General features: G+C 43.8%; 3 protein-coding genes across 4 annotated transcripts; 1 reads left to right on the top strand and 2 right to left on the bottom strand.

Moving 5' to 3' along the window:
* Nucleotides 1-3,596: 3,596 nt before the first annotated feature.
* zgc:113337 (uncharacterized protein LOC503741 homolog) lies at nt 3,597-10,447 on the bottom strand. Of its 2 annotated transcripts, none has more exons than XM_062457158.1 (8): nt 10,299-10,447; nt 9,892-9,984; nt 9,649-9,762; nt 9,022-9,342; nt 8,006-8,335; nt 5,451-5,735; nt 4,887-4,988; nt 3,597-3,678 (listed from the first exon to the last, which is right to left on the bottom strand). In XM_062457158.1, exons 3-8 carry the CDS (start codon nt 9,719-9,721, stop codon nt 3,674-3,676), a joined length of 1,116 nt encoding a protein of 371 aa, XP_062313142.1. In that variant the 5' UTR covers nt 9,722-9,762; nt 9,892-9,984; nt 10,299-10,447; the 3' UTR covers nt 3,597-3,673. The 2 variants fall into 2 exon arrangements, with proteins under 2 accessions (XP_062313142.1, XP_062313143.1); XM_062457159.1 differs by having other exon boundaries at nt 9,892-10,018; nt 10,299-10,365.
* Nucleotides 10,448-10,739: 292 nt separating this feature from the next.
* On the top strand, nt 10,740-15,742 carry si:ch73-390b10.2 (Golgi pH regulator). Its single transcript, XM_062457157.1, has 14 exons — nt 10,740-11,012; nt 11,195-11,254; nt 11,385-11,488; nt 11,683-11,789; nt 12,096-12,197; nt 12,469-12,589; nt 13,144-13,224; nt 13,337-13,446; nt 13,544-13,632; nt 13,740-13,832; nt 14,106-14,201; nt 14,539-14,628; nt 14,805-14,870; nt 14,998-15,742. The coding sequence occupies exons 1-14, from the start codon at nt 10,971-10,973 to the stop codon at nt 15,202-15,204; spliced, it is 1,368 nt and encodes a 455-aa protein (XP_062313141.1). The 5' UTR covers nt 10,740-10,970; the 3' UTR covers nt 15,205-15,742.
* A 115-nt stretch (nt 15,743-15,857) lies between these two features.
* pdzk1 (PDZ domain containing 1) lies at nt 15,858-20,808 on the bottom strand. Its single transcript, XM_062457156.1, has 9 exons — nt 20,777-20,808; nt 19,214-19,423; nt 18,821-19,061; nt 17,945-18,137; nt 17,723-17,862; nt 17,424-17,620; nt 17,099-17,338; nt 16,488-16,850; nt 15,858-16,358 (listed from the first exon to the last, which is right to left on the bottom strand). Exons 2-9 carry the CDS (start codon nt 19,418-19,420, stop codon nt 16,305-16,307), a joined length of 1,635 nt encoding a protein of 544 aa, XP_062313140.1. The 5' UTR covers nt 19,421-19,423; nt 20,777-20,808; the 3' UTR covers nt 15,858-16,304.
* Nucleotides 20,809-26,832: the final 6,024 nt, after the last annotated feature.

Here is a 26,832-nt window from a genome sequence, read left to right as displayed (position 1 = left end):
ATCTGTAAACATTAACACATATACAGTATTTAACATACTATGTTTACTTTATAAATAAATATGTTATAAATATGACAGATTAGTACAAAATTGTGTGTCTACACCAAAAAAACTGGATTGATAACAAGCATATACCTGTGAAACATAACATTTGCCAAACACAGTCACCAACACAATGATATGCTAGCTAGCGATTGTATAGTCCACAACAGTATAACAAACTATTTTACTTAGCATTAGGCTTAATGGATAGGTAACTGAAAGCATACATGATTATGCTTACCTCCAAAATTACCAGCCCAGCCTGTTTCGCAATGTTGTGGATGATGTAACATGGGCACCCATGGATGTAAATGTTACAAATTTTGGATGCAATGTATCAAACTGTATATATATATTCCTAGATAGGTATATGTTTGTTTTATCACCCAGTATTTTTACATTTTAGAATTCACATGGAAAAAGCTACTTCTTTTAAATTGCTGCCAGCCTTCCAATCAGCCATTTCCCCGTCTGCTTTCAAGGCTGCAATTCTCTTGTTTCTCAGCAGATGTCGCAGGGGTTCCTTTGCACAAGTTTTCTGTCATTCAGACATGTAGCCTGAATAAGATTTATATTTGTAGCATCAACTCCTGTGAATAGTTTATATGTATATTTAATACCATGGCAAATTAATTCAATCAATAACAAGACAAATATGTAATATTACCTACTCTACCATGACTATTATAAATGGAAAAGAGAGAAAAAGAAGAGAGCAAGGAGAAACAGAAGAAAAAGAAGGAATTGACTTCAGGATGTTATTTTCCTTAATATTTACAGTGCCCAGTATCATTCCTCCTACCTGCTTCTAGTGAATACTATGCAGTCAGTATGTTTAGTTATTACAGTTTAATAGATATTTAGACATAAGACAATAGAGTGCAGGTACAGATGGTTACAAAACAGAACTATACAATACAACAATAAGACACTACAATACACACATTTATAACATAATTAAAATGTCTCAAGTTTACCCATAGGCCAAACCTTCCTTTGGCACTTCTCTAGGCTTTAGCCCCACCACCAACTATAAGTGACATGGAGGCTGTGGGGAAACCGTCAGACCAGCAAAAGGGCATATCGGTCTTATGGTTCTAGATGCTTTCACATAACAACGATGGCATTTACAGTCGACTTGGGCAGATCTAGTAGGACAGAAATCAAATTTGAGAGATTATGAAGCTCAGCTGGAGATGAACAATGCATCCTGGATCGGTTCATTGAGGGAGTAGTCACAATACATTTTTGGTCAAGGGTTATGTCGCTGAATTGACTTTTAACCAACTAACCTGGAGGCCTCAACAGAGATACATGCTGACCTCTAGTGGACAAATAGTATTCTGTTTCTTTCGGTCTGTCGATGCTCATTCCCTCATGTCGTTTTTTTCTCTAACTGACAGTGTTCGGAGGTCAGCCTCAGACCTACTTGCTACAATCTACTTGCAGATGTCATAGAGGCCCTGTTTGTGCTGGAGACTGGGATGTTGTGCTAAGTTAACTCTTATCAGTTCTCTTTCAAGGAAGACCTATTTAATTGGAGATTTGAGATGTAACCTTCAACAGGTGGAGTCTGTTCATCTCTGTGAATGTGCTGAAGCTTTCTCTTGGCTTTGTCGGAACTCACAGTTAGTGTGTTTTTAATTAGTCCAAACCGTCACAAAAAAACTAAGCCAACCAAAAAAACAAGGACACACACATTCATGATTCTTCTTGATGAAATACTATGTAGTTATGGAGAATAATATATAATAATAGTAAGAATATTTCAACAAAAGCTTCATTTAATTGGAATGCAGAGATGTAAATGTAATTCCTCAAAATGGATCTTTCTTTTCCTATAATTACCACACAGGGCACACACTCAGCGCCTACACCCATAGCTGGCCTCACTGCATTATCTCTGAAACCCGGTGCACACTGGTATCTGTGTGTGTTGTCCTTAGAAGACAAAGCCCTTCAGAGGACATGGACAAGGAGGGAGTCAGGAGTAAAATCTGGGATGAGGAGGCAGTATATGAGGCATGACTGCTTCCAGACTGAGGTCACTCAGCGACCATGTGACCTTATCCCCCTTGTATTTCATCCCCATCACTATGATATCCCTGATGAGAAAAAAGCAGTAGCACACTTTACTGTGCACTACTGAAGTTTGGACAAAGGAGTGATCTGATTGCTCAGAAGTAAACATTGCTAGCTTTATTTTGGTACCATAATCCACTCAACATGTCAAGCTTACACACACACGCTCAGCTCACAATCAAACAAAGAGCTGTGTGTGTACGTGTGTGTGCAGGAGGGGGGGGGGGAGAGGGGGCATTTATATACTTGTACTCAAAGATCAACGGGGGCATTTGCAACTGTGTGTGTGTTTGTGTGCGAGAGACACCTTGAGAGAGCGTGATATAGAGAGAGGTAGATTGAAGGGAGAGTGTGTGTTTGATCTCCCAAACAATTCCCATAGCCCCGACAAAGGATCAAACACCGTTTGAACAAAGTGCAAATGTGCATTATTTCTTGACCAAAACCATATGATGGGAGAGGAATTTGACTTTGACACAGCCAATTCAGTCGGATCAACCTTGATGCAGCCCTCAAGCAAGATCACACGCTCAAAACAAAACAATTCAAGGTCAATGTTTTTTTTCTGTCTCAGGCAGAATTGTTTTTAAATATTGTAAAGAATTGTAAGCTTTCTCAGTCATTTATTGATATTTATCAAGCAACAGCATTTGTCTTCATATGGGGGCTTTAACCATGGGTATCAATGAGCTATTCAGTGTGTCAGCATGCTTAGGAAAACAGGACAAACATGGAAACCATGGCCCCTCCACACACATATTGAATGCTTTAGACACATAAAAAATGACATTGACAGGGAAATACACAGTTTCTCATACTAATAGACATGAGCCTCTGGTGTGTGTACACTACACATCTACAAATAGATATTACACCATGCACATGAAGCACGAGTCAAACATGAAAAATGAATGAATAATATAATAAAAAACATGAAATTGTACAGTCACTGTCTAGACACACACGCAGACACACACAACTAAGCGTTTACAATTGGCAACTAGCTGGCCAGACACATTTATAATGCATTCCACCCTTGGCGCCTGTAGGACGTGACCATTGCGTCAGTTTCAGAGAATCTGATCAAACCATCTGACCATGGAATCTAACCAAATTCTCATGCACTCACTCAGTTATTTGCCCCCTCGACACACAAATTATATCTAGTGTATGATATTGCAAGATATTTACACCGGACAAACACCGTAACCCCAAAACTCAGTTAAAAAATAATTCTAACCAGGGTATTAAAAGAAAAAGGGCTATTGAAATATTAAAGTCTACAAGTATCATTATGGATTATCTGGGGATTGAGAGTAATTCTGTCATTTAGGAGTAGAGGTAAACGGAGGGTATCATTGATGTTTGGCTCTCTCAAGCGCTCCAGTGATGTTGGTCTTGATTGTAGTGTAGTGTGCTGTATATGTCTTCTGATGTGATGTCATCCTCTGTCTTTCCTGTCTTTTTCCCCACAGTTGATAAAGCTAAAGTTGATTGGTTCATGTAATCACCACCTCTACCTATTTCAAACATTGTCTCAAAAGACAACTCAGTCTGAGAGAGAGAGAGAGAGAGAGAGAGAGAGGGAGAGGGAGAAAGGGAGGAAAATCCCAACATTCGGAGACCAGGTTAGATTGAGGTCAGAGCTAATTTACTGGGTAATATAGTGGTCCAGAAAACCATAGAATGCATCAAGTTCAGGCATTTTAATCAGGTTTCCACCCAAAACCTAAAATGGTCTGCCAAACTGCATGAAACAACGCCAGAGAACTAATAGCCCTGATACTGTGCTCTGGGAGGTGTAAGGGTCAAAAACACAGCCGTTCAGAATTAGAATGAAATGCATAAGAACAGAGTTATGCTTTTCAATTGTTATTTCTGTGTCTGTCCATCCATACATTACATGTATCTGTCTGAATGGCTGTGACACTGGTTCAGCTAGCTAAACCATTAAGCCATTGTTTTCACGCTATAGGCATTAACTTCACCTACACATGCACACAGACACACACATGCAAGCTGAAGCAGCATCCTATTTTTTTGGCCCTCCTTAGGATGGATCTCCATCTATAAATGAGTTTATAGCACAAAAAGCAGGAAAACAATCTCAGCTTTGTAAAACGAGAGTCCTAAAGAAGCACTGACGCAATCCAGCTGTAGAGAATTATGGCTTTGACAACCAATTACATTCTCAGAATAGCCAGGTCAGCAAGGTAAAACTAACCGCATATTATGTTTCTCCTGTCCTCCTCTGAACAAGGGAGAGTGTAAAAAGTATTCATACTATTTATAAAGTATGTTAAAGGCAGGTAGTTTTACAAAATAGCTATTTTGGCTTGAGTTTGAAAATATTAAACCCAAATTAACACACCCCCTCTCTTCAAAGCCACTCCCCCAAAACCAATGAACACTGTCCCTGACTACTGCATTGAGTGCACAGGCAGGTAGGAGACAGGCAAGTAGCCCCTCCAATCATCGCATTCGGTCTGAATGCAATGATTGGTTGTGTTTATTACAGTCCTGCTATGTACATAGACATTAGATTTATAAAAAAGAAAGAAAAAAAAAAAAGACTACATACTGTCAGAGCATTTGATTTATTGATTACTATCAGAATGTGCCGTTTATTTCAGCAATTATGACAAAAAGTGCTTCTCAAAACATTACCTACCCTGCCTTTAACCACATGTGTTTCTATGTTTTCTGTAGACATGCATGTCAGCGCATCAGATAGCCAGTCTGTTAGTCAGCCAGTCACTCACCCTCTTTGCGTAGGAAACACTTCCAGAGGCAGAAGCAGAGGCTCATAACCAGCAGAGCTGCAACTGTTGTAACTGAGATAAGGATAGTGAGAGCTGTCCCAACTAGAGAGAGAGAAAGAGAACAAATAGGTTAGGCACTTGTTGTTCTTGGATGTAATTTATTTAGCCTAAGAATTATAAGATGGTTTAACACAGAGTACCTTGTTTTAACCATGTGTAATTCATTGTAATTTATCTGAAGTTTAGAAGATTTCTGATTTGCTGTGAAACAATCTCTCTCACTGTGTGTGCATGTGTGTGTATGTGTGCATGTGTCCACAATAGGCCTCTGTATGAGAATTGTTGTAGTCTTGGCTAGTCTCAAACCAAGACTACAGCATGTATCAATCTATTGTGATCTAAGTATTAAAAGGTTTATGCTTTTTACTGGCTCCGTCAGACTACTTATTCCAGAAACAGGTCTGTTTAAGACAATCTGAGGCTGAGGCCAGTTGAGATATGGTTCCTCCCGAACTCTTCCCTTATGTGTTTGAGTGTGTGTGTGAAACCCTAGCTTGAACTCACTCTTGGTATTCATAGATACAGCGATAGGAGACTCTAAGCCCTTATGATGGACCAGGCATTTGATGGAGACATCCTTCAGGAGCCCTGTTTGGACGGTGAGAGTGCTGATGACCAGGGTTGTCCCGTCCCCTTGGGCCAGTTGGGATGTTACAGGGGGCCCGATGGTGCGGTTGTCTCTCTCCACGTTCCATACAATCTCTGCAGGAGGGCGGGATTGGGAGGTGCAGTTGGCCTCGATCACCCCCGGAGACACTGTCTTGTAGCTCACATGGGGCTTGGGCAGCACTGGGGAACCACACACACACACACTTATACAGTATATACAGCACAGATATATACACACTCTGCACTGCATCTTACTTACAATGTAACTGAATAGTTGAAACAACAGTCTTTGCACTGTGGATTTTTAAGGCAGGATTATGCCATGGCTCCACTTTGTCTCAAGATTCTAGTTCTTGTAGCTACAACCCGTGTGTGACGGCACACACCACAAGGATCAGTCTGAGGAATGTTGCTTCTTGCATAGTTGGGATCCATATGCAAAGCCTTGCCTCTGTTTTCAATTCTCTGTCCTCAGAGCAGGGGGAGGAATGTTGTTCAATGGAATTGAGAATATTTGAGTTGGCTAGCAATAAGAGGGCAGATCTGTCCAAAAATCTGCTCTGTATCCCTCTATCTATCTACAATCTTCAGCTCTTTGTGTAGAGAACCGTCCTCTATAAACGTCTGATCTCCTGTTCCAGAGAACCATCAGTACCTTAGTGAACCTCCACCATCTAGCCATCTGGTTTAGAACCATGGCAGTGGCAGATAAAGGAGCACTTTTGACAACTGAGGACAGATGAACTACTGTACTACTGCCTGACACACCCACGCTCTCTAAGCCCCATGGTTCCTCTCCAGGCCTAGGCCTGAAAAAGGGAGGATAAGGATGAGAATATAATATAATCTGTTTGGCTAGAGGAACAGCTTACACTCCAGACCAACACAGTGTTGTGGTGGGAATCCAGCATTGATACAGGAAAGAGAGGAGGAGGTGACCGAGAGAAAGAAACAAGTAAGAGGAAAGAGAGAGGGCGTCCGCGTGCCGAGAGAGAGCGAGAGACAGAGAGAGAGAAGCAGTTGAAGAGAGAGAGAGAGCAAAGAGGGAGGCACTGTCTATGGCTAACAGTGACACAGTCAGCCTGGTGCCATTCTCTCCCTCAACCCTTCGCTCACCCCACCATTCCATCTCTTTCTCCCTGCTCACCAAAGAGCCCATTCTCTTGCAGGACTGTCAGTCTGTGTTTCATGTTCTAGTTAATTACACATAACACCAGCACACACATCACAACCAAACCCATGCCACCAAACCCAGACATGCTGCTGTCCTCTTCCCTATCAAAGATCAGATTTATACTCCACCTATTCCAGTCCTAGCCATGACCCGGTCATAGCTCTAATAAATTGCTGTCCTCCTCCCAGCTTCCTCAGAGAAGACTGCAGGTGTCTCCCCTCAGGCCCCAGCCATATCTGTCAGCTTCAGAACAGAGAGATCCCAGACACATTTTCCTCCTCCTCCTCTTTTCTGTCCCAGAGCAGCCTGTGCATGGGACCCCAGGCCCCAGCCCAGCCCTGACATTCAGTCACTCAGGGAGCATTATACACTCGAGCGCTACACTGCCATCAATTACACTGATCCTGGATCCCCCGTTGCTGCACTTGATTCTGACTTTCTTTTGCATTACTGCCACGTGTTTACAATATTGTAACTATTTGAACTATATAATGATGTACTATATTGTGTCTTACCATGTGTATATACTGTGTTACTTTTATGCCATGCATGTTCCTATCTCTCCGTCCTTGCACCAATTTTGGGTTAGGGTTAGGTTTTGGGGTTAGCCGCAGCCCTGCTTTCGTTGCCTATGCTATTTGTTGTCTTACGACAATACGTCCAACTGAATAGAATGTGCATGTTGGACATCATAATGACGCCTTTTAGTGCACGGCCAATCTGATACCAGATCAGGACCGCCTCCAACCCCCTGCCCCCACGGCTTCACTAAGGCCAAGTATGCAGACAAACAAACTATCTTCTCTAAGCCATGAAGGGAAACATCCCATCGCTGTTACCTGATCCTACATTCGTATTGCAAGTACTATAGACAGGAATAACACTGCAGCTACATAGGCCTGTGAGAGTCATTATCCAGCATGGAGCCAGTGGACACACCCTCAGACTGGCTCTTAACTCGGCGCAGAAGGGAAACAGACACCATTCACTGTTTAGTTATACAGCCCTTTTCTACGCTATAACATTTTTAGAGGTGAAGGAAGGAGGATGGCTGTTTACATACTAAAAAAACAGAACCCCAATGGCCAAAAACCATTAGTAGACCACTCACAGTCATCATATTCATCCTCAATATGTTCATCGTCATTACCATTATCATCATCTTCATCACCCCCACCACTATAATGTTCACCATCATCATCATCATCATCATCATCATCACAACCACTAATACCATCATCTCCATTATCATAATCATCCCCCCACCCATAGTTACCATAGACAGAGAGGCAGGAAGTTGCGGTCTTAGTCCCCTCAGGGTAGGTGTGGTACTGGCAGGTATAGCAGCCCTCGTCCTGGGTGCTGACAGGCTGGAGGGTGAGCTGGCTGTTGGACAGGGAGGCGCTGAGCCAGACCCTGCCCTGGAAGGGGGGCTCGATCATTGGGTCGCTGCGCTTGGCGTAAGAGGCTATTTCACCTGAGTCCCCTTGCTCGACTGTCCTCTTCCACAGAACTTGCTGGACCTTTTCAGGCAGGCCGTAGGAGCAAGAAAGCGACGCCTGTTTGCCACTCACTGCTGTCTTGTTACCCTCAGATGTGAGACGAGCTGGGGGAGAAGAGAAAGAGAGGGGAAGAGAGTGAGGGGGAGAAAGGGAGAGAGAGGAGTCTGAATGTTGCTACAAGGTGGGAACAGGACACGGAGATACACACAGATTAGCTGACATTAGCTCAAGTGTCTGAGACAGCTGCTTCCGCTTTACCGAACGATCCCTCTCTCCATCCTCAGTGGCTACACTGGGATCCATTCCTCTGCATTCATTTTCTTTCCATAACCCCATGATCCAAGCTCTAGGCGACTGTTCTCTCTCGCACACACGTGTACACACACACACACAGACACACGTGCTAACTCAATGCTGGGAACAAAGTGTGGCACCAAAGAGAAAGACAAATGGCATCGCAAATGATTTAGGACCATCAGCGGATCTAATTATAGATCTAATGTGAACAGACTGGTCTTCCTCTGCCTTGTCCTCTCTCTTTCTGTGGCCCTCTATATTACCTCCATCATTATCTACAGCATCGCCTCCATCAATAGCTGTCGCCACAAGCACCATCTATCACCACCACAACTGCCTATCTCCTCCATCATTATCTACAGTATCACCTCCATCACCGCCCATCAATCAGCCGACACCGCCCTCCCCCGCTTTGCTCCTGTCGATTGTGTCTTCACTGTGTAAAGAGAACCCTTGACCCCCCCCAGCCCCAGGCCAGACAGTATGTTCTCACAGGTGACGGTGAGGCAGGTGCGTCCCTCCTCGGATCCGACTGGATGCAGGTCAAAGATGCATGTGTAGCAGCCCTCATCCCTGAAGCCCACCCTGCGGATGGTGATGGCGGAGGAGTCCTTGGTGGAGCGGGCCAGCTGCACATGCTGCTGCCCGCTCACGCTGTCAACCTGGCCCGGCTGATGGGACAGCAGTGTTTGGTTCTTAACATCCAGCCAGCGGACCTGCCTCACAGCATCACCCCGGACCCCGGACACACTGCAGGTCAGGGTGAAGGGCTGCTCGACTGGAGCCTCCAACTGGGGTGGAGCTACCACCCTACCTGAGATATACAGAACAAAGATCAAATAAAACGTTATTAAACCCAAAGGAAATTCTTGTGCCAGAGATTGCTAGAAGGTTACAACATTGCTCAGTAATAACAGCAATACGAAGTTAATTATTTTTTATATATATAATACATATATATAATAAATATAAAGTGTACAAAGTGGTAAATGCTAAGGGAGTAAAGGCTGAAGGTAATAAATAATACAGCACAATAAGTATCTCCAACGGTCTCTATTATTCAAGCTTTTCTTTTCTTTGGTACAACACAGGTTTCACTTTTTGTATTGCGGACACGCACCCTGCAGTCTGGCCACCAGTAATAAGGACATACACAGCTGCAGGCATCTCTTCAAGTCGGCCTCACACATCATAGTCTCCACCAGAGAGGGCAGGTGTGGGGATGGGGTGAAAGGTCACACTAGTCAGACCGGTCAAAAACAATAACTCACACAACAATAAACAATGAACAACAGAGCTCAACTAACAGCAGAGGAAAGACAAGGATTTATGTGTAGTTGGAACATGATCCCATGTATCATAGATAATAAAAACTTACAGTGTGGTGTAGACTGTCTTCAGGTTGTTTATCAGGCCAGCTTCATCTTACACACGCATATGTCTTTCTGTCACTCTCCTAGTGCAGATGATGACAGACCAAAATCAAAGATCTACCCCAACCATCAAATACTACAGTTAGCCTACCACACACAACCAACAGTTTCCTATGAATTTACTGAGAACACTTTTTTTCACATTAGCTCTCTTTCATTTTCAAGATTATAGAAGTAATTCACCAAAAATCGTTTACTTTATCCCTCGAGTTCAAATCCAAAGCTTGCTTTTAATGTTAAACCATCTCTATAATTCAGTAATGTAGGCTGGATCCTGGAACTATCCGATTTTTTACACTAACACTTTTTTCTGAAAAATAAAAAACATATATCTTACTCGAAAACTTCAGGATGATGCGTGCTCTCTCGGTGATTGTAGTGTTACTATGGATTTGCAGTCTACAGTCTACTCACGGTCCACGGTCTACTTGTGATCTGTAGTTCGTGAACGATTCGTTCATTTTGAACGAATCTTTAAAATGACTCAGAGACTCAGAGAGTGATTCATTAATTTTCTCGTGGCATCACATCGTGACATCATTTAGCAAGGCTCAATATATGAAAACAGATTCGTTCACCACTCGACTGGGTCCTCGGGTCGGTATTTCTTACATTTTTCACGGGACTTGCATGGGCTCGGTATAGCAAACATAAACGATTCGTTCACCACTCGGGAGCATTTGTTTTGACGAGTCTTCCCCTTTTCGGAAATTCGTCTCCTGCACAGTAGGTGGCGGTGCATGCATCTTGAATTTCGTTATGATCCACCAGTCAAAGTCAAAGAAGAAAAAGAAGATGACGTAGATGAATTATACTAGTCGAAAGTTGACAGCTCAGCAGAAGAATGGGAATCGGCTTCTTAAAATGATATTTTCAGCAAAATAGCACCTATTTAACGTTTATACTGAATTTACCATTTGATCATGAACTAAAGTTCCATTTTAAAACTGGGAACAGAAGTCACCTGCTTGAATATATACTAGGTGGTGGTTTATGATCAGACAACAGTATGTCGTTTCTCGTGGACTCAGTGATCATGTTCACCTCTCAGGTAGCTACACAGCTAGTCACTTAGGACCCAAAACACACTTGTACATATTTATTATTTGGAAATAAGTTAGCATTTTAAGGAGACCTGCGTGATTTGAGGAATTTAGCGATAAAAAAGATTTTGCTCGTATACTGTAGCTATAGCCAGGTAGCTAACCGATTGTCCTCTCTTGTTGGTGACAGGTGTTTTTCTTTGGCTTTGGGTGGCTTTTCTTCATGCGACAGCTGTTCAAGGATTATGAGGTGCGGGTTAGCAATACTAATTAAATTCCTGTAGCTAAGTCTTTGTTGTAGCACTAAGTGCTACATAGATAGATCCGCATGATCCGCATAATCACTTCCTGCCCTTTTGCGGATCTTGTTTTGATCCCAGGTGCGCCAGTATGTTGTCCAAGTTGTCTTCTCGATCACATTCGCTTTCTCCTGCACAATGTTTGAGCTCATCATCTTTGAAATACTGGGTGCCTTGTGCAGTAGGTAAGAAGTGGCTTCTTTTTGATTAACGTCTTCATTCACACTGACTTTATGTTACCCTCAGTGAAGTGTGTTTGCTGATAATGCAGAATCTGGCATTGCATTGTGCCCATAGCTGTCATTAGGATCTCACCATGCTCAACCAATGTAAAATGTATCCTCTTTATGCTGTTACTGACCATTTCTGTAACCCCCAGTTCCAGGTATTTCCACTGGAAGTTGAACTTGTATGTAATCCTCCTTGTGCTGATCTTCGTAGTGCCTTTTTACATTGGCTATTTTGTCGTCAGCAACATACGCCTGTGTGAGTGGACTTATTACTTACTTATTAAGTGTTACTTACTTAATACTTATTAGCCACTTATAACAAACTCACCAGGCTATAGAATTATGACAGCCCATCTAGCCTTCTACAAATGAAACTTGATTACTAGCCTGTGTTTTAGACATTTAAGTCGTTGATCTCGAACATGGCTTTGAATACTGCACATAGTACCATAATATAGTACTTTCATGTGCTTTTGAATTCAGATGGGAGTTGTACATACTCTATTGTTTACTTTTTGGTCTATTCTCTTTTCATAATTTGACTGTGTTGTGAATGTTGCAGTGCAGAGACAGAAGCTGCTTTTTGCTTGTGTGGTCTGGTTCACCTTCATGTACTTCTTCTGGAAGTTGGGGGATCCTTTCCCCATCCTCAGCCCCAAACATGGTGAGTGGAGCGACACCAATGCATCCGTTCTTCTCCAGCCTCTTCCTCTCTTCCTTGTAACCTCAGCTGTCTGAACCACAGGAATGTGGCAAATTAAATTAGTAAGCAGACTTCTGGGCTGTAAAAAAGTGGATGGCTTCCTGTTATTGTTGACTATTATATCAACAACCACAGAAAAGGCAAAATGCTGCATCACAGACAGGTGCAGAGTTACATGAATGCCTTTTTTAATCCTGGACTTTTTCTGTCTGGCTACATTGGTTTCCTCCAGGTATCCTGTCCATAGAGCAGCTGATTAGTCGTGTTGGAGTCATTGGGGTCACCCTCATGGCACTGCTGTCTGGCTTTGGTGCCGTCAACTGCCCTTACACCTACATGTCCTACTTCCTCAGGTGAAACCCCTCAGTACTACAATGCCCACAATGCTCATACATGTCCTTCCTCCAAGTGACACCACCAATTATTGCTACACTACCATGCCTCACTTTAGAGCTTATTTTTACATGCTAAAATCTATTACATAGGCCTGTCCCATAAATAATTACAATAAATAATATGATTGTTATTTTATGACCATTTTATGCCACTGATATAATGACAATGTAATAGCATTATAAAGCAAGCACACCCTTTCAAAGAGCAATTAACCAAATGAATAGACAACAAACATCAACAAATAAAATAGACAAAAAAAATTATATCTCTGTGAAGACAACGGGCAATATGGAGGTAGACAAAACTTACCAAGGTCATGTCCATATTGTACAAATAGCTGATAATGTAATATTGTGACAAGTACACTATTCCCTTTGGTGAGCCCTATCTACACTACCTGAGACCCTGCTTGCACTGATGTAAACAGTCTAGAGGGTGAAGCCATACATCATGTTCCAGATTGTCAGTTGTGGTAAGGTATAGTGATGTCTGGACTGTGCTCCCCCTGAAGGAATGTGACCGACAGTGACATTCTAGCGCTGGAGAGGAGACTGCTGCAGACTATGGACATGATCGTCAGCAAAAAGAAACGGTGAGACACTGGAGAGGCGGCCTGAGATAGAGTCCTCTTTAAATGCGTGTGTGCGTGTGTACGCTCAAGTGTGTGTGATAAATATAAAATAATTATGTTTTTTTGTGTATAGCATTGCCATGACACGGAGGCAGATGTACCAGCGAGGGGAGGACCAGAACAAACAGACAGGATTCTGGGGCATGATCAAGAGTGTCACCTCGTCACCATCAGGCAGTGAGAGTATCCTTCACACGTGTGAGATATATCGTGTGTGAGTGTATCGGCCGTGAGGGAATCATGTGTGGGTGTATCGTGTATGTGTTCCTTGACCTTCCAGACTTGTCTCTGATCCAGCAGGAGGTAGATGCTCTGGAGGAGCTGAGTAGACAGCTCTTCCTAGAGACAGTGGACCTGCAGTCCACCAAGGTAACACATACACACACACACACACACACGATACAGGTATATAATTAGATGCCTCCCATCAGGAGCCCATGTTTGAGCTGGTTTTCTCCATCTCTCCTCTTTTACAGGAGCGTATAGAATACTCCAAGACCTTCCAGGGAAAGTACTTTAACTTCCTGGGATACTTCTTTTCCATCTACTGCGTTTGGAAGATATTCATGGTGAGACTGGCACCACAAGTAGGCAAAGTGTCTGTGGTACAGAGTCTGTAGACATCAAGACATTCACTCAGGTCTAACTGGATTACTAGCAACGTCTGTACTGAAGGCCTGACTGAACCTACTTCCATACTGTCGTCCATTGTGGAACATGGAAACAGTCCAGTTCAAATCTATAGTGTTTAAATGTATGTATGGTGTCAGATTTATTGACCACAATCAGAACCACCTCATGGTTTCTAAACAGTCACAGTGCCCACTCTCTGTCACTCACAGGCCACCATCAACATTGTGTTTGACCGCGTGGGGAAGACTGATCCAGTGACCAGAGGAATCGAGATCACGGTCAACTACCTGGGCATCCAGTTTGATGTGAGCTCACACACTCATGGACGCACACATAGCCATGCAGTGATGATGTAATGCTTTGGTTTAATGCGTGCACATGTGTGACAACCAGCGAGTGTTATAAAAAGGGAATCCTTATCAGGGTATTGAGGTCTCTGCAGTAAAACCTTACCCAATCAGTGTTCAATCTCTCCTGACAGGGTTAATGATTTGATAGACCTATTACATCTCAGACATTCAGCGCTTTATTAAATCGTTTATCTTGAATCTTTTATGAGACTAAGTGCGGTAATGCTATCCTTGTTGTTTTTGTCTGTGTGTTATGTTAACTCTGTATGCAAACTCCTCTTCTCTACTTAAGGTGAAGTTTTGGTCCCAGCATATCTCCTTCATTCTTGTTGGCATCATCATCGTCACCTCCATCAGAGGCCTCCTCATCACCCTCACCAAGGTACCACATCCCCTCGTAGCTCTGCTTGCTGCTCACCCACATGTCACTTCCTTCCTAGTTTGCAGTGCTTGGTCAGTGTACATCGTAGGAAAAATACTGTCTTCAACTGACAAGTCTGTGGCTAAGATGTGCCCACCGAGTACTTAGCAGAGCTCTCTTTTTTCCTTTTTCTATAGTTCTTCTATGCCATATCCAGCAGCAAGTCCTCCAATGTCATAGTGTTGGTCCTGGCCCAGATTATGGTGAGAATGCATATGCTCTACGCTCACATTTATTGAACAGAACACATTAATACAGCAGGTGAAAACAAGCAGTTTTTTTTCTTCTAATTGATCCTCCCTGTTGTTCCCACCTACTTCTGTGTGATAGGGGATGTATTTTGTGTCGTCCGTGCTACTCATGCGTATGAGCATGCCCCTGGAATACCGCTCCATCGTCACTGAGGTCCTGGGAGAGCTCCAGTTCAACTTCTACCACCGCTGGTTTGACGTCATCTTCCTTGTCAGCGCCCTCTCGAGCATCCTCTTCCTCTACCTTGCCCACAAGCAGGCCCCCGAGAAGCACATGAGCCTCTGACTCCACGGCTCCTGACTGCAATTTGTGACTTTTTACCCAGGAGAGGATATGTCCAGAACTGGGGGAGGGAGGGGGGGGGGGAGAGGAGGCAAAACAGAGGAGAGAGAATGTATCTTGGCCTGTACTTCCTGAATCAGGAAACCTAGTGATTAGTCAGGTGAACGGCTTTCAGGTAGAGGTGGAACTCCCTCATTGAAGAACAGGGTTAGATTAGACTGTGGAGTGGGAAGGACTGGAATGACTCTCCAGTGAAACCATTTGATATCGTCACTTAACTATTTGCAAGCACTTGAAGGTTCAGAGGATCAATGAGTGTGTCATTGGGCTGTTATCTTGTTGGCCGGAGATCAGTCTCCTTGCATTGATATGTCAAGCTGATCACAGCCCCCCAGGAACAAATGTATACACACACATGCACACGCACCTACCTTTACTATATTACGGCTGCTATATGTGTCAGTGTGTGCCTATGCCACTAAAACAGTACTGTCACACTGGTGGGATGGTTACTGAATAAACTATGTGTGGTCATTCTTGAGTTGTGTTGTAATGTGCTGTGTAATGTGCTGTGTATGATGCATCATTAGGAGAGACAAGGTATCAGGAACACATATAATGGAATGATGATTAATATAATAAAGTACACATTTTGCTAAGATACATATACTTTAATTTGAGTTTAGGTATAAATGAGTTGGAGGAGAGTGGGCTCCAGGTCAGCTCTGTAAAGTGAGTCAATCTTGAGATGATGTGACAAAAATTTGGTGCAGTTTCATCTATAAAACCTCATATGAGCGTTAATGATTACATTGGTCACAGGTTTAGACACTGATCAACATGATCTATGCATACATTATGCTTTCATATGCATTAATAAATATATGTGCATTTGGCAGTGAGCGAGATCAGTCAGGATCCCTTGCATCTTCACCATCTTCTGTATCTGTGGGTGGACTGTCGTGTCAGCAGATTAAGTACAGTGTATCAAAAGTAAAGTGGAGTGCAAAGTAGAGATTGTATGTCCGCATGGGTATGACGTGCAGGGTGCTTTGATGATTGGAGGATCAGGTCAGGAAGTGGATAATCGTTGGTGGTACTCCTCAGAGTCTCTCATCAATGCTGTCATCGGAGGAGGAGGATGACACTGACACAGTCTGAGAGAGGGACAGTAAGAGCACCGTGGTCAAAACGGCAACTTGTACATGTGACGACACAGCACTGTAAACAAGCTCTACAAACATTAGAGAGGGATAAGAAGAATCTTTGGAGCATCTCCCTCTCACCCTTTCACGTGTCTGCACTGGCGGAGTGTCTGGTCGAGCTGCTTTCGTGTCCTCCTCTTCTCGGACCTCCCGGGTGTCGGGGCTGGGGGAGGGAGGAGAAGCAGGCGCGGCTGGAGAGGGTGAGGAGGCCGGGGGGGGTGTGGAGGCAGGAGCAGGGAGCTGGGAAGAGATGGCCAGGTCACGGGCTTTCAGCTGGTCGTAGGTTTTCTTGTCAGCCACCAGGAGCTCAAGGACGCTGCCACTCGTCTTGATCAGTTGCACCACCTCCTCGTGGTCGCTTCTCTCCACGTTCACGCCATTGACCTCGATCACCAGGTCCTCATCCTCTAGGCCCGCCCTATCAGCTGTTCCACCAGGCACCACCTGACACACAGCAACCAATGAGCTATGGACAGTACATGCCTCCTTCATTACTGCCTTATATCTTACAGCAGGACTGATAGATTGCACTTTCCCACACGAGTATGCTAGTATCTATCGTGTCTGTTGCTGTTATGAGTAACCTGAGAAAGTTGGGTTGGGTCTCTGTCTCTCTCTCTCTCTTTCTCTGTCTCTCTCTCTGTCTCCTCTCTCCTCTCTCTGTGTCTGTGTGTGTCCCAGGTCTGTCATACCTCTTTTATGTACTGTCCACCGACTCCCTGGATCCCATTGAGGTGGAAACCATATCCAGCTGAGGTCTTCTCCATCCTGCACAGTTTAGGCTTCACCTCCGCCTTCTCTACCACTGCTGGGATCACAACGACGGTGGCAGGGGCTCTGGCAGGGGTGGGCATAGTGAGTGCGTCTGGGTAGCTGGGTGGTAGGAGGGACTCCCTCGACTCTTCCCAGAAGAGGAGAGGGGACACGCCCCCCTGTGGAGAACGGTGTCATATCAGTCCTGGATATGCACAAACATCCAACTTGCTAGCATGCTGAGAATGGATTCAGCTAACTCACCAGCTTGTACATTCTGTCAGTTTCGGCATCTACCACCAGGAGGCAACTCTTGTTTCCGCATTTCTTAATCGTCTCCACCACCTGCTCATGGCTGCAACTTTCCACTTGTTGTCCCTCCACAGCAACCAGCCTGTCCATCTCTTTAAGTCCAGCCCTCTCTGCTGGACTTCCTCTATCTATGGCCTTGATGTAGTGGCCTGAACAACAAACAGGGGACATTAAACAATATGTTTTTCTATCTATTGTTGAAATATCTACACAATACACACATGCACTCTCACACACACATTCATACACACCTTTCATTTTTGGCTCCACTGTAAGGAAGTATCCGTAGCCCTCAGGTCCTTTGGTCAAGTCAGCAATACGAGGTTTCAGAGGGAGGTGCTTGATAGTGGCGAGTCCTGCTCCTATCGCAATGCGTTTGTTCTTGTAGTACCTGTTAATCAATCAACAAATCAAGCAGATCAATCCATTTCACCAATTGTATGAAGATAAAAATAAGCAAGCTGTTACTGTACCTGTCAGTGTCTTCGCCTACCAATAGGAACAGAATGCTGCTGCTGGCTGTCTTGATCTTCTCCACCATGGCTTCATGAGTGGCACTCTCTAAGTTTTCTCCATTGATCTCCACAATACGGTCTCTGACTGTGACTCCCGCCTTCTCGGCCACGCCCCCTGGTGTGATGTCTGTCATAAAAACGCCCGGCTCAGCTAGAAGCAGAGAGGGAGATGAAGTAGAATGGTAGAGGTAAGGCTCCGGACAGACCCAGCATCTCAAATGGCATACTACACCTTATATAGTATGTCCGTCAAAGATCTAGTATATTCCACCAATGCCAGAAAATGCCAGGATGACACACTACATCTGGTTACATGCCACAGTATGCAAGCCAGGCTTTTCTGGTTTCTCAATGGTACTTTCAGTGGTCCTCAATTGTACTTTCAATGGTACTCAATGGTACTCTCAATGGTATACTCTTACAAATCTGTCTGCACTAGCACAATAAGAATAACCCAAACAGATCACATTTCATGGATACTGCCAGCAACAATACACACCAAGTAAGCTGAGTTGTAAAATCCACTAAAATGAAAAAGTTCAAATATGGTGTTTGAGACGTATTGTAAGTTCTTCATTGACATTTTCATACCCGTACATGTTGGAACTAAGACAGAAATAGAATTGGCATAGACAATGGGTTTCGTCCTTGCTTGATCGAGTGATTTGATTTGGTTGTGTGCAATCTCTTATCTGCCATGCCCAGTCCAACTTCAGAGATAACTGGAAAGATATCTCTGTATCTGTGATAATATGATTTGTGAACTCTTGTTTTAGGGAACTATAAAGTCAGCCCCCATCCTCTCTCCTCTCCGTCTCCTTTTCTCCCCCTTACTTTTGGCTGAGAGCAGAGAGAAGCCGTAACCCACTGAGGTCTTCACCAGGTAGCAGAGTTTGGGCTTGGGTGTCTGCCCTGCCACCCCGTTCATGGCAGGCTGGCTCTGGTTCTGGTTCTGAGCAGGTCGGGGTTGAGGGTCTGACAGGTCCACCCCATCTGCCTTAGCCTTCTGATAGGAGTCGGCGTCTAGAACATGGAAAGTGACCGACACTCCACTCTCTTTCACCATGTCCACTACCTGGCCCCCCAAAACACACACACACATACATCGAAGCCAGATTTGGTTAGGACAGAGCATGGAGGCTGTAATGGAAAAAAGTCAAGGACTACAAGGGTTACATTTCCACATGAGACTAGACCTTATCAGGACCCCTCCCTGGCGATAATCACCTGGGAGTGTATCAACGTGTCCACATAGGTTCCATTGACCCGGAGGACGCGGTCTCCGTCTCTTAGGCCCGACAGCTCGGCGGGCCCACCCATCTCCAGGCTCCGGATCAGGTGGCCATCCTCGCCTTGCTCCACCCTCAAGAAGAAGCCGAAGCTTTGTCCTGGAAGCTTGGTGAGAGCGATAACCTTGGGCTTGTACCCGGCCATGTCCTGACCAACAAAGGGGAGGGTCAGAGACTGAGACTTACCGGCATGGAAAAGAACACACTATCTTTTGTTCCCCACACATGGACATATACTCTTGTACAGAACACCCTCCCTCTTTCTCCCTCCCTCCCTCCCTCCCTCACACACAGACAGGAACACACACATCTTATCCATAGACGCCCAATGCTGTATAACCAGACGGAGCTCATCGTGTAATTGTGGTCAAGGCTGGTATCATCACACTGATACGTCTCTACACACCCACATCCACACAGGTGTGGCTGGCCTAACATCTGGCTTATTGACCATATAAACCTCAGATACAAGTGGAGAGTTGAAGATAAACACAGATCACAAATCAGTGATACACTGTAATTGGGCTTGGTCAGCCCAAGCCCTGACACTGTTTGACTCCATTCTGGGATAAACAAATGTTTCTGCAGCTGATTATACAGTAGGTGAATTAATCAATCCTAAAACGCTCTCTTTCAGTGTCTCTTCTCCTTGCGACATTCCCAGATGGGATGATCCATGAGACATGTTTAGTGAGCAAAGCAAAGTGCTGATGGTCAGAAACACACAAACACTCTGGGCAGACAGCGGTCCTGTGAAAGTTTAATGGTTAACGCCTACATGGCCAACTGAAGGTGCGAAGGCTTCCTCAAGAGGAATGTCTGAACTTTGACCCTCCAATAAAGAATGTCAGCATGACAATCTTTATAGTACTCCTCTATCAACAGAGACACAAGGGCATGGCAAGTGCCCAGTGTGATGCAGCGAAATAAATAACCAGTAATGAACAATTGGACCACAAATCAATGTATCTTTCTCTTCGTGTTTTTAAGAAGAAGACTGTGTTGACAATTTGTTCACTAATTCAAAGTCGACATCGTGAAATGTCTTGGACTCTGCTCTGTGTCTAATGTGTCTAGTGTCCTAGATTACAACATTGTCCCTATAGTGTCGTACGGAGTAGACATCACAGACCATTGTGATATTCTGGGCTTCACTTTTCTCAACTGTTTCTTTCCTCTATATATGTTCTATATATCACCAATCTCAGATATGTCTCACTTTGCTAGTCCTACGATACTATTGACCTGATATGGCCAAAAAAACGGCCATGGAAAGCAAAAAAAGGAGTCCACAGTAAATGTTGTCCTAGCCTGTGAACAATCCCTGCACTCATGGATAAGTTTACCATTTAAGGTAGCCATCAAATTACCACTAACAGAATGGGCCATCTAGTGTATCTTAAACTTGACGCATTGATGATACATGATGGAACACAGACGTTAATACATAATGCTACATGTTACACGCAAAAGGCACAAAAAATAACAGAAGTTCACTCACCTGCTCCTTACGTCTCTGTCTTAGTCCCAAAGGAGGAGGTCGCTTGTTAAACATACGCAGAAGTACACAGATTATCTTCTTCCTCCCTCCCACTTCTCGCTCCATGCTCATACTTTTCCTCCCTCTCCATCTCCCACCGTCACCTCCCCTCTCTTTCTCTTCCACACCTCTCTCTCCTTCTCTCTCTGCAGGACTTTGACGGACCAAAGGTGAACCTAAAGGCTGAGTTATTTAACTGTGTCTCGTGGCAGTGAAGGTGTATGTTCAGAGTGGTAATGATCAACACCAGATGTTCCTTATAAAATAAATCTCTGACCGGTCATTCTGTTGTGTCCATAGGTAGACTACGGTTTGGTCTGCACTTCTACTACAAATCCCCAAATACTGCTAATATCTCCATAGTATGACAACATATCACAAAGCTCTTTGGCACTAACTGACAATGCAATTAACATGCCAATGGCAAAATAATATACACAGCAGTTTTTTCTTTACACATCCCTTAAAATATTGTATGACAAGGTTTTGCAGCTTTGCTGTTTAGCCCCCAATAATAAGAAAATGCAGAAACCCAGAAGGTGGCTTCGCTCCTTGGCCCCCAAATATAGCTGCAAGAAGCGGTGGGGGGGCCAAGCAGCCTTGCAGGTCAAAGCACACAAAACATTTTGGGACATCCTCAGAATAGAGTTTTGTTTTGTTTGAATGCGTCAAAGATTTGCTGAGATGCCAGCCATGGCACCCAGACACAATTCAGAGACCTTGTTTTCATGTTATGCTTTTTTTGCCAACATGTAATCAAACTAAAACCAACCCCTGTATTCAGTTTAGATGTTGAATGTTACTCTTCAAGCCACACACTCACACCTCCATGCTAACTATTGGAAAGAAGATGCCCATTTTAATGTCTCACAATAGCATACCCCGATACCCGATCTATCTCAAAAATTGCACCTGCCAAAGGACTATGTAAATAACATTTTATTTCATGTTTGGATGTGAGCTCCATACATGGCCCACTTCAGTACACCTACTCAGCTAACATTAAGAGGTTTTGTCTCTTGGTCAATACTTGAGAACTATTAGCTATGAGTGTTAGAGTATTTGCTTTAACGTGACTTTGTTTGAGCGCATGTACGTTTCCGAGAGTGTGTTTGTATGAATGTGTGTGTTGTGTGTGTTGTTAGTGACGTGTGTTTACTGGGTCAGAGACAAGCTGTCTGATGAGAACCGATATGTCTGTGCTAAGCATTCATTTAACTAAGGGTGAAATCTCAAGGCGACTTGGTGTCTTGTGAGGGGAGAGCTCCCTCACATGGTACAACCTGTCACGGCTGGCTGCAAGGAGGACCCAAAAGCGGAGTGCGGAACGGAAAGTTTATTAAAGGACAACTGAAATCTCACAAGCAAAGCTCTGGAACAAAAACAGAAAACAAGCCGTAGAAGGTAACTCAAAAAGGGAAGATCCGAAAAACGTAGTCAGGAAAGGCAGGGTCCGAGATCGGGAAGGCAATCCAGTATGTCCAGGGAAGGGTAAGGCAGCGGTTCAACGTGGCTGGAACAAAGAGCGTATCGCAGGATCTAGAACTGGTCTCAAACATAACAAAACTCTTCTGCAAAGAAGGAGGGAAAACAGAGGGTATTTATAAGGGGTGTAATCAGCGCAAAACAGGGAACGGGTGATGAGAAGGAAAAAGCTGCTGACAGAAAGACTTCCGCCTTAACTACGCCTTAACTACCCCTCAAACCCTGACACAACCCATGCAGAGGCTGAGGTGTCAGAATGCGGAACGTGTAGCCTACTTTAAGAGAAGATAGACTAACGTGACAAATGTAAAAAAAAAATAATCCCCGACCGGCCTAAAAGTGAAGCGGCCCACCGGCCCAAAAGTGAAGCGGCCCACCGGGAACTCTCCTGATTCTCGTTTACCCACCCCGGCCCTGTTTTTTTAGCTGGGCGCATTTTTTTGCGCCCCCCTATGAGTGGCGCCCTAGGCGACCGCCTATACCGCCTGTAGAAAAGACCGCCCCTGTAAAGGCTAGATGTCTCGTCCGTGTTGCCGGTCAACGGAGTTGAACGTCCGCACATGGCGGCCATCTTGCTACAGTCAACTCGCTCACCCATAACATTGTGTTGGTGCTACATGTACTTTTTTAATAACCATAACTTGCTCCATTTTGAGTGAGTGGCATAACGACATCTCTGACGTTGATAACAATCCAAACCGTTTAAAAATCGGTTGAAAATTGATCAAGTTATGGTCATTTAAAAAGTACATGTAGCACCAACACAATGTTATGGGTGAGCGAGTTGACTGTAGCAAGATGGCTGCCATGTGCGGACGTTCTAGACTCCGCCGTAAGACATCCAATCTTTATACAGTTAATAAATAAATATTTGGACATTGACACAATTTTCATCATTTTGGCTCTGTATACCACCACAATGGATTTGAAATGAAACAATCAAGATGTGCTTTAAGTGCAGACTTTCAGCTTTAATTTCAGGGTATTTACATCCAAATCAGGTGAACGGTGTAGGAATTACAATACATTTTATATGTGGCGCCCCCCTTTTTAAGGGACAATTGGCTGCTCAGCTGTTCCATGGCCAGGTGTATGTTATTCCCTCATGGGAGTTCGTTATTTCATTGACAAGGAGCAGATAAAAGGTCTAGAGTTCATTTCAAGTATGGTATTTGTGTTTGGAATCTGTTGCTGTCAACTCTCAATATGAAGTCCAAAGAGCTGTCACCATCAGTGAAGCAAGCCATCGTTAGGCTGAAAAATCAAAACAAAACTATCAGAGAGATAGCAAAAACATTAGGTGTGGCCAAATCAACTGTTTGGTACATTCTTAAAAAGAAAGAACGCACTGGTGAGCTCAGCAACACCAAAAGACCCGGAAGACCACGGAAAACAACTGTGGTGGATGACAGAAGAATTCTTTCCCTGGTGAAGAAAAACCCCTTCACAACAGTTGGCCAGATCAAGAACACTCTCCAGGAGGTAGGCGTATCTGTGTCAAAGATTAGATTAGCCAGATTAGAGTTTGCCAAAAACATCTAAAAGACCCTGTACAGTTCTGGAACAACATCCTATGGACAGATGAGACGAAGATCAACTTGTACCAGAATGATGGGAAGAGAAGAGTATGGAGAAGGGAAGGAACTGCTCATGATCCAAAGCATACCACCTCATCAGTGAAGCATGGTGGAGGTAGTGTTATGGCGTGGGCATGTATGGCTGCCAATGGAACTGGTTCCCTTGTATTTATCGATGATGTGACTGCTGACAAAAGCAGTAGGATGAATTCTGAAGTGTTTCTGGCAATATTATCTGCTCAGATTCAGCCAAATGCTTCAGAACTCATAGGACGGCGCTTCACAGTGCAGATGGACAATGACCCGAAGCATACTGCGAAAGCAACCAAAGAGTTTTTTAAGGCAAAGAAGTGGAATGTTCTGCAATGGCCAAGTCAATCACCTGACCTAAATCCAATTGAGCATGCATTTCACTTGCTAAAGACAAAACTGAAGGGAAAATGCCCCAAGAACAAGCAGGAACTGAAGACAGTTGCAGTAGAGGCCTGGCAGAGCATCACCAGGGACGAAACCCAGCGTCTGGTGATGTCTATGGGTTCCAGACTTCAGGCTGTCATTGACTGCAAAGGATTTGCAACCAAGTATTAAAAGTGACAATTAGATTTATGATTATGTTAGTTTGTCCAATTATTTTTGGTCCCTTAAAAAGGGGGGGGGGGCACATATAAAATGTGTTGTAATTCCTACACCGTTCACCTGATTTGGATGTAAATACCCTGAAATTAAAGCTGAAAGTCTGCACTTAAAGCACATCTTGATTGTTTCATTTCAAATCCATTGTGGTGGTATACAGAGCCAAAATGATGAAAATTGTGTCAATGTCCAAATATTTATGGACCTAACTGTATATATCTATGGCAATAAGTATCCGTATCAGACCGCAGATGACGTCAGAGGGCATCCGCATCAGACCGCAGACCGGCGAGGAGGTCAATACGCGGCTGGCATGACCATAATGTTACACTGATTGATTTAGATGATTAACTAATATGTCATTCAAAATGTTACACAGTGATAATAGTTTATTGCAAAAAATGTTTTTCCCCACACAAACTCTACAAAACCTGTACATATCTATTTAACAACACTAAAAAAATTACGAGAACGTGAGGCATAAAAAAACAGGCCTATTACTGTGTGACCATTGACAAAGCGGTTTGGCTGTTCAGGTCGCTGCCAATACAGCGCCCTACAAAAAGAGGTCATGCATTTACTCTCAATTGGCCCATGCCTTGACCAGTGGCTTGTTTTGGTAATTTGCTAGAAGGCAGGCTACCAAAAAAAGCTGGTTAATACTGCCAGCAATGGTTAGAGGGATAACGAAAAGTTTGTTTTCTTTGATGCGCCATTTATTGCTCACTCTACGTGTCCTGAGTGACCAGCACTTCACCGTGAGACAATTTTTTTGGACAGAAATGGTGGCATGTAAACTTTGCAGGGCACTAGGTCATCGATTCTGAATCCCTTGTCCACCATTACAGCCATGTCTTTATCTAAAAGACCGATAATGCCAGATTGCTTGAACAATTCTTTGTCACTGACAGAACCAGAATAGAGTGAAGAAACAAATGTAACAGCACCATGTGGTGACACACCGGTCATTCCTTTCACAGTAGTGTGGGATTTATACTGCGAAAACATCTCACTCTGTAAGAGTAAAGATGAAGGCATCTGGCATTTCAGCTCTGTACAGTCAATAATGACTTGGGTGTCTGAGTATTTGCCAAAAAACACTTGGCATTGTGGCTCCTATTTCCTCTCGAGACATCCATATCCGAACAGCACCCAGTAAGGTGTACAAAAAAATTAAACCAGGTTTTGATGATCCTGCTGACAGTGGACTGATGAATGTTCTCCTTCAGACCCAGCGACAGGTACACCAAGAACAGGAACAACTCATCGATCAGTGGAAGGCATTTTTGTACATTTTCCAATTTTGAGGAGGAAACCACTGCTGCTTGCAGCCATATCTGATGTATTTAATGTTTCGTGTGTTGGCATACTGCATATAGCATTCTCTATGGTAGCCAACATTAGCCGGCACATCTGGAATGTAGCCTATCCCTGCAGAGAACTATGTATTTGGTCTGTATTTAGACCGGCTAGGGTAATAGGGTATACAGGACACAAGTGTTTGGGTTTAAGCAAATTAGATGCCAGACATTAAATGATAGACATCAGACATCAATATCAGAGATATCAGACATGACTGACAAACAATAGTTAAATTAAGTAGTTTATTTGGATATTCTTATTTAATTAAATTTAGGGTTTACAACAAATATGCACACTCTGTATTCTGTTTAATGTTATACAATATGAGAATGAGAAATAGATGCTTTTTATGGTGTGCTTGAGAACCCCTAAAGAGTCTAAAATCGCCACTGGTATTTAGCCTGTTTCGTCAATCACGTTAGCCTGACGTTGTCATACTCATAATTCTAGTCAGAATATGAGTCTGATACCGCTCCGTTGGGCTTTGGGGCGTGTTTCAACCGAACCCAGACAAAAAATGCCTCTTCGCTCAATTGGATAGACCTACAACCAATCAGAGCAACGTAGTATGTTTTTTGTTGAAAACAAATTTAACCCAAGCGCTCTTTGGTGATGTGGTTGATTACGTTACTGTTGATGATCTGTCCTTCGTCGTATAAAGCCCGCCCTGACAATTTGATTGGTCCGAACAGCTCTTGTTCGGACATAGTTTTTCCCCAACCGAGCGATCCCAGACCCAACTTCCCGACCAAATTTTTTTGTGGGCGAGCCTAAGTTGGGCTAGCCTGGTCCTAACAAGACTCTCGTACATTGCATTTGTACAGAGAGTCTGGCCTCGCTCCATTGACAAGCGTTGACTTCCTTGTAGGCGGGTACTCTGTTGAAGTTTAAAACTATTGGATCTGCCCAGAGCCACTCTGATCTGCCATAACCAATCGCTAGCGTTCACCTTAGCCAATT

The sequence above is a fragment of the Osmerus eperlanus genome, chromosome 3, assembly GCF_963692335.1.
Source record: "Osmerus eperlanus chromosome 3, fOsmEpe2.1, whole genome shotgun sequence".
NCBI lineage: Eukaryota > Metazoa > Chordata > Actinopteri > Osmeriformes > Osmeridae > Osmerus > Osmerus eperlanus.
This window is presented reverse-complemented; position numbering and strand designations above follow the sequence as displayed.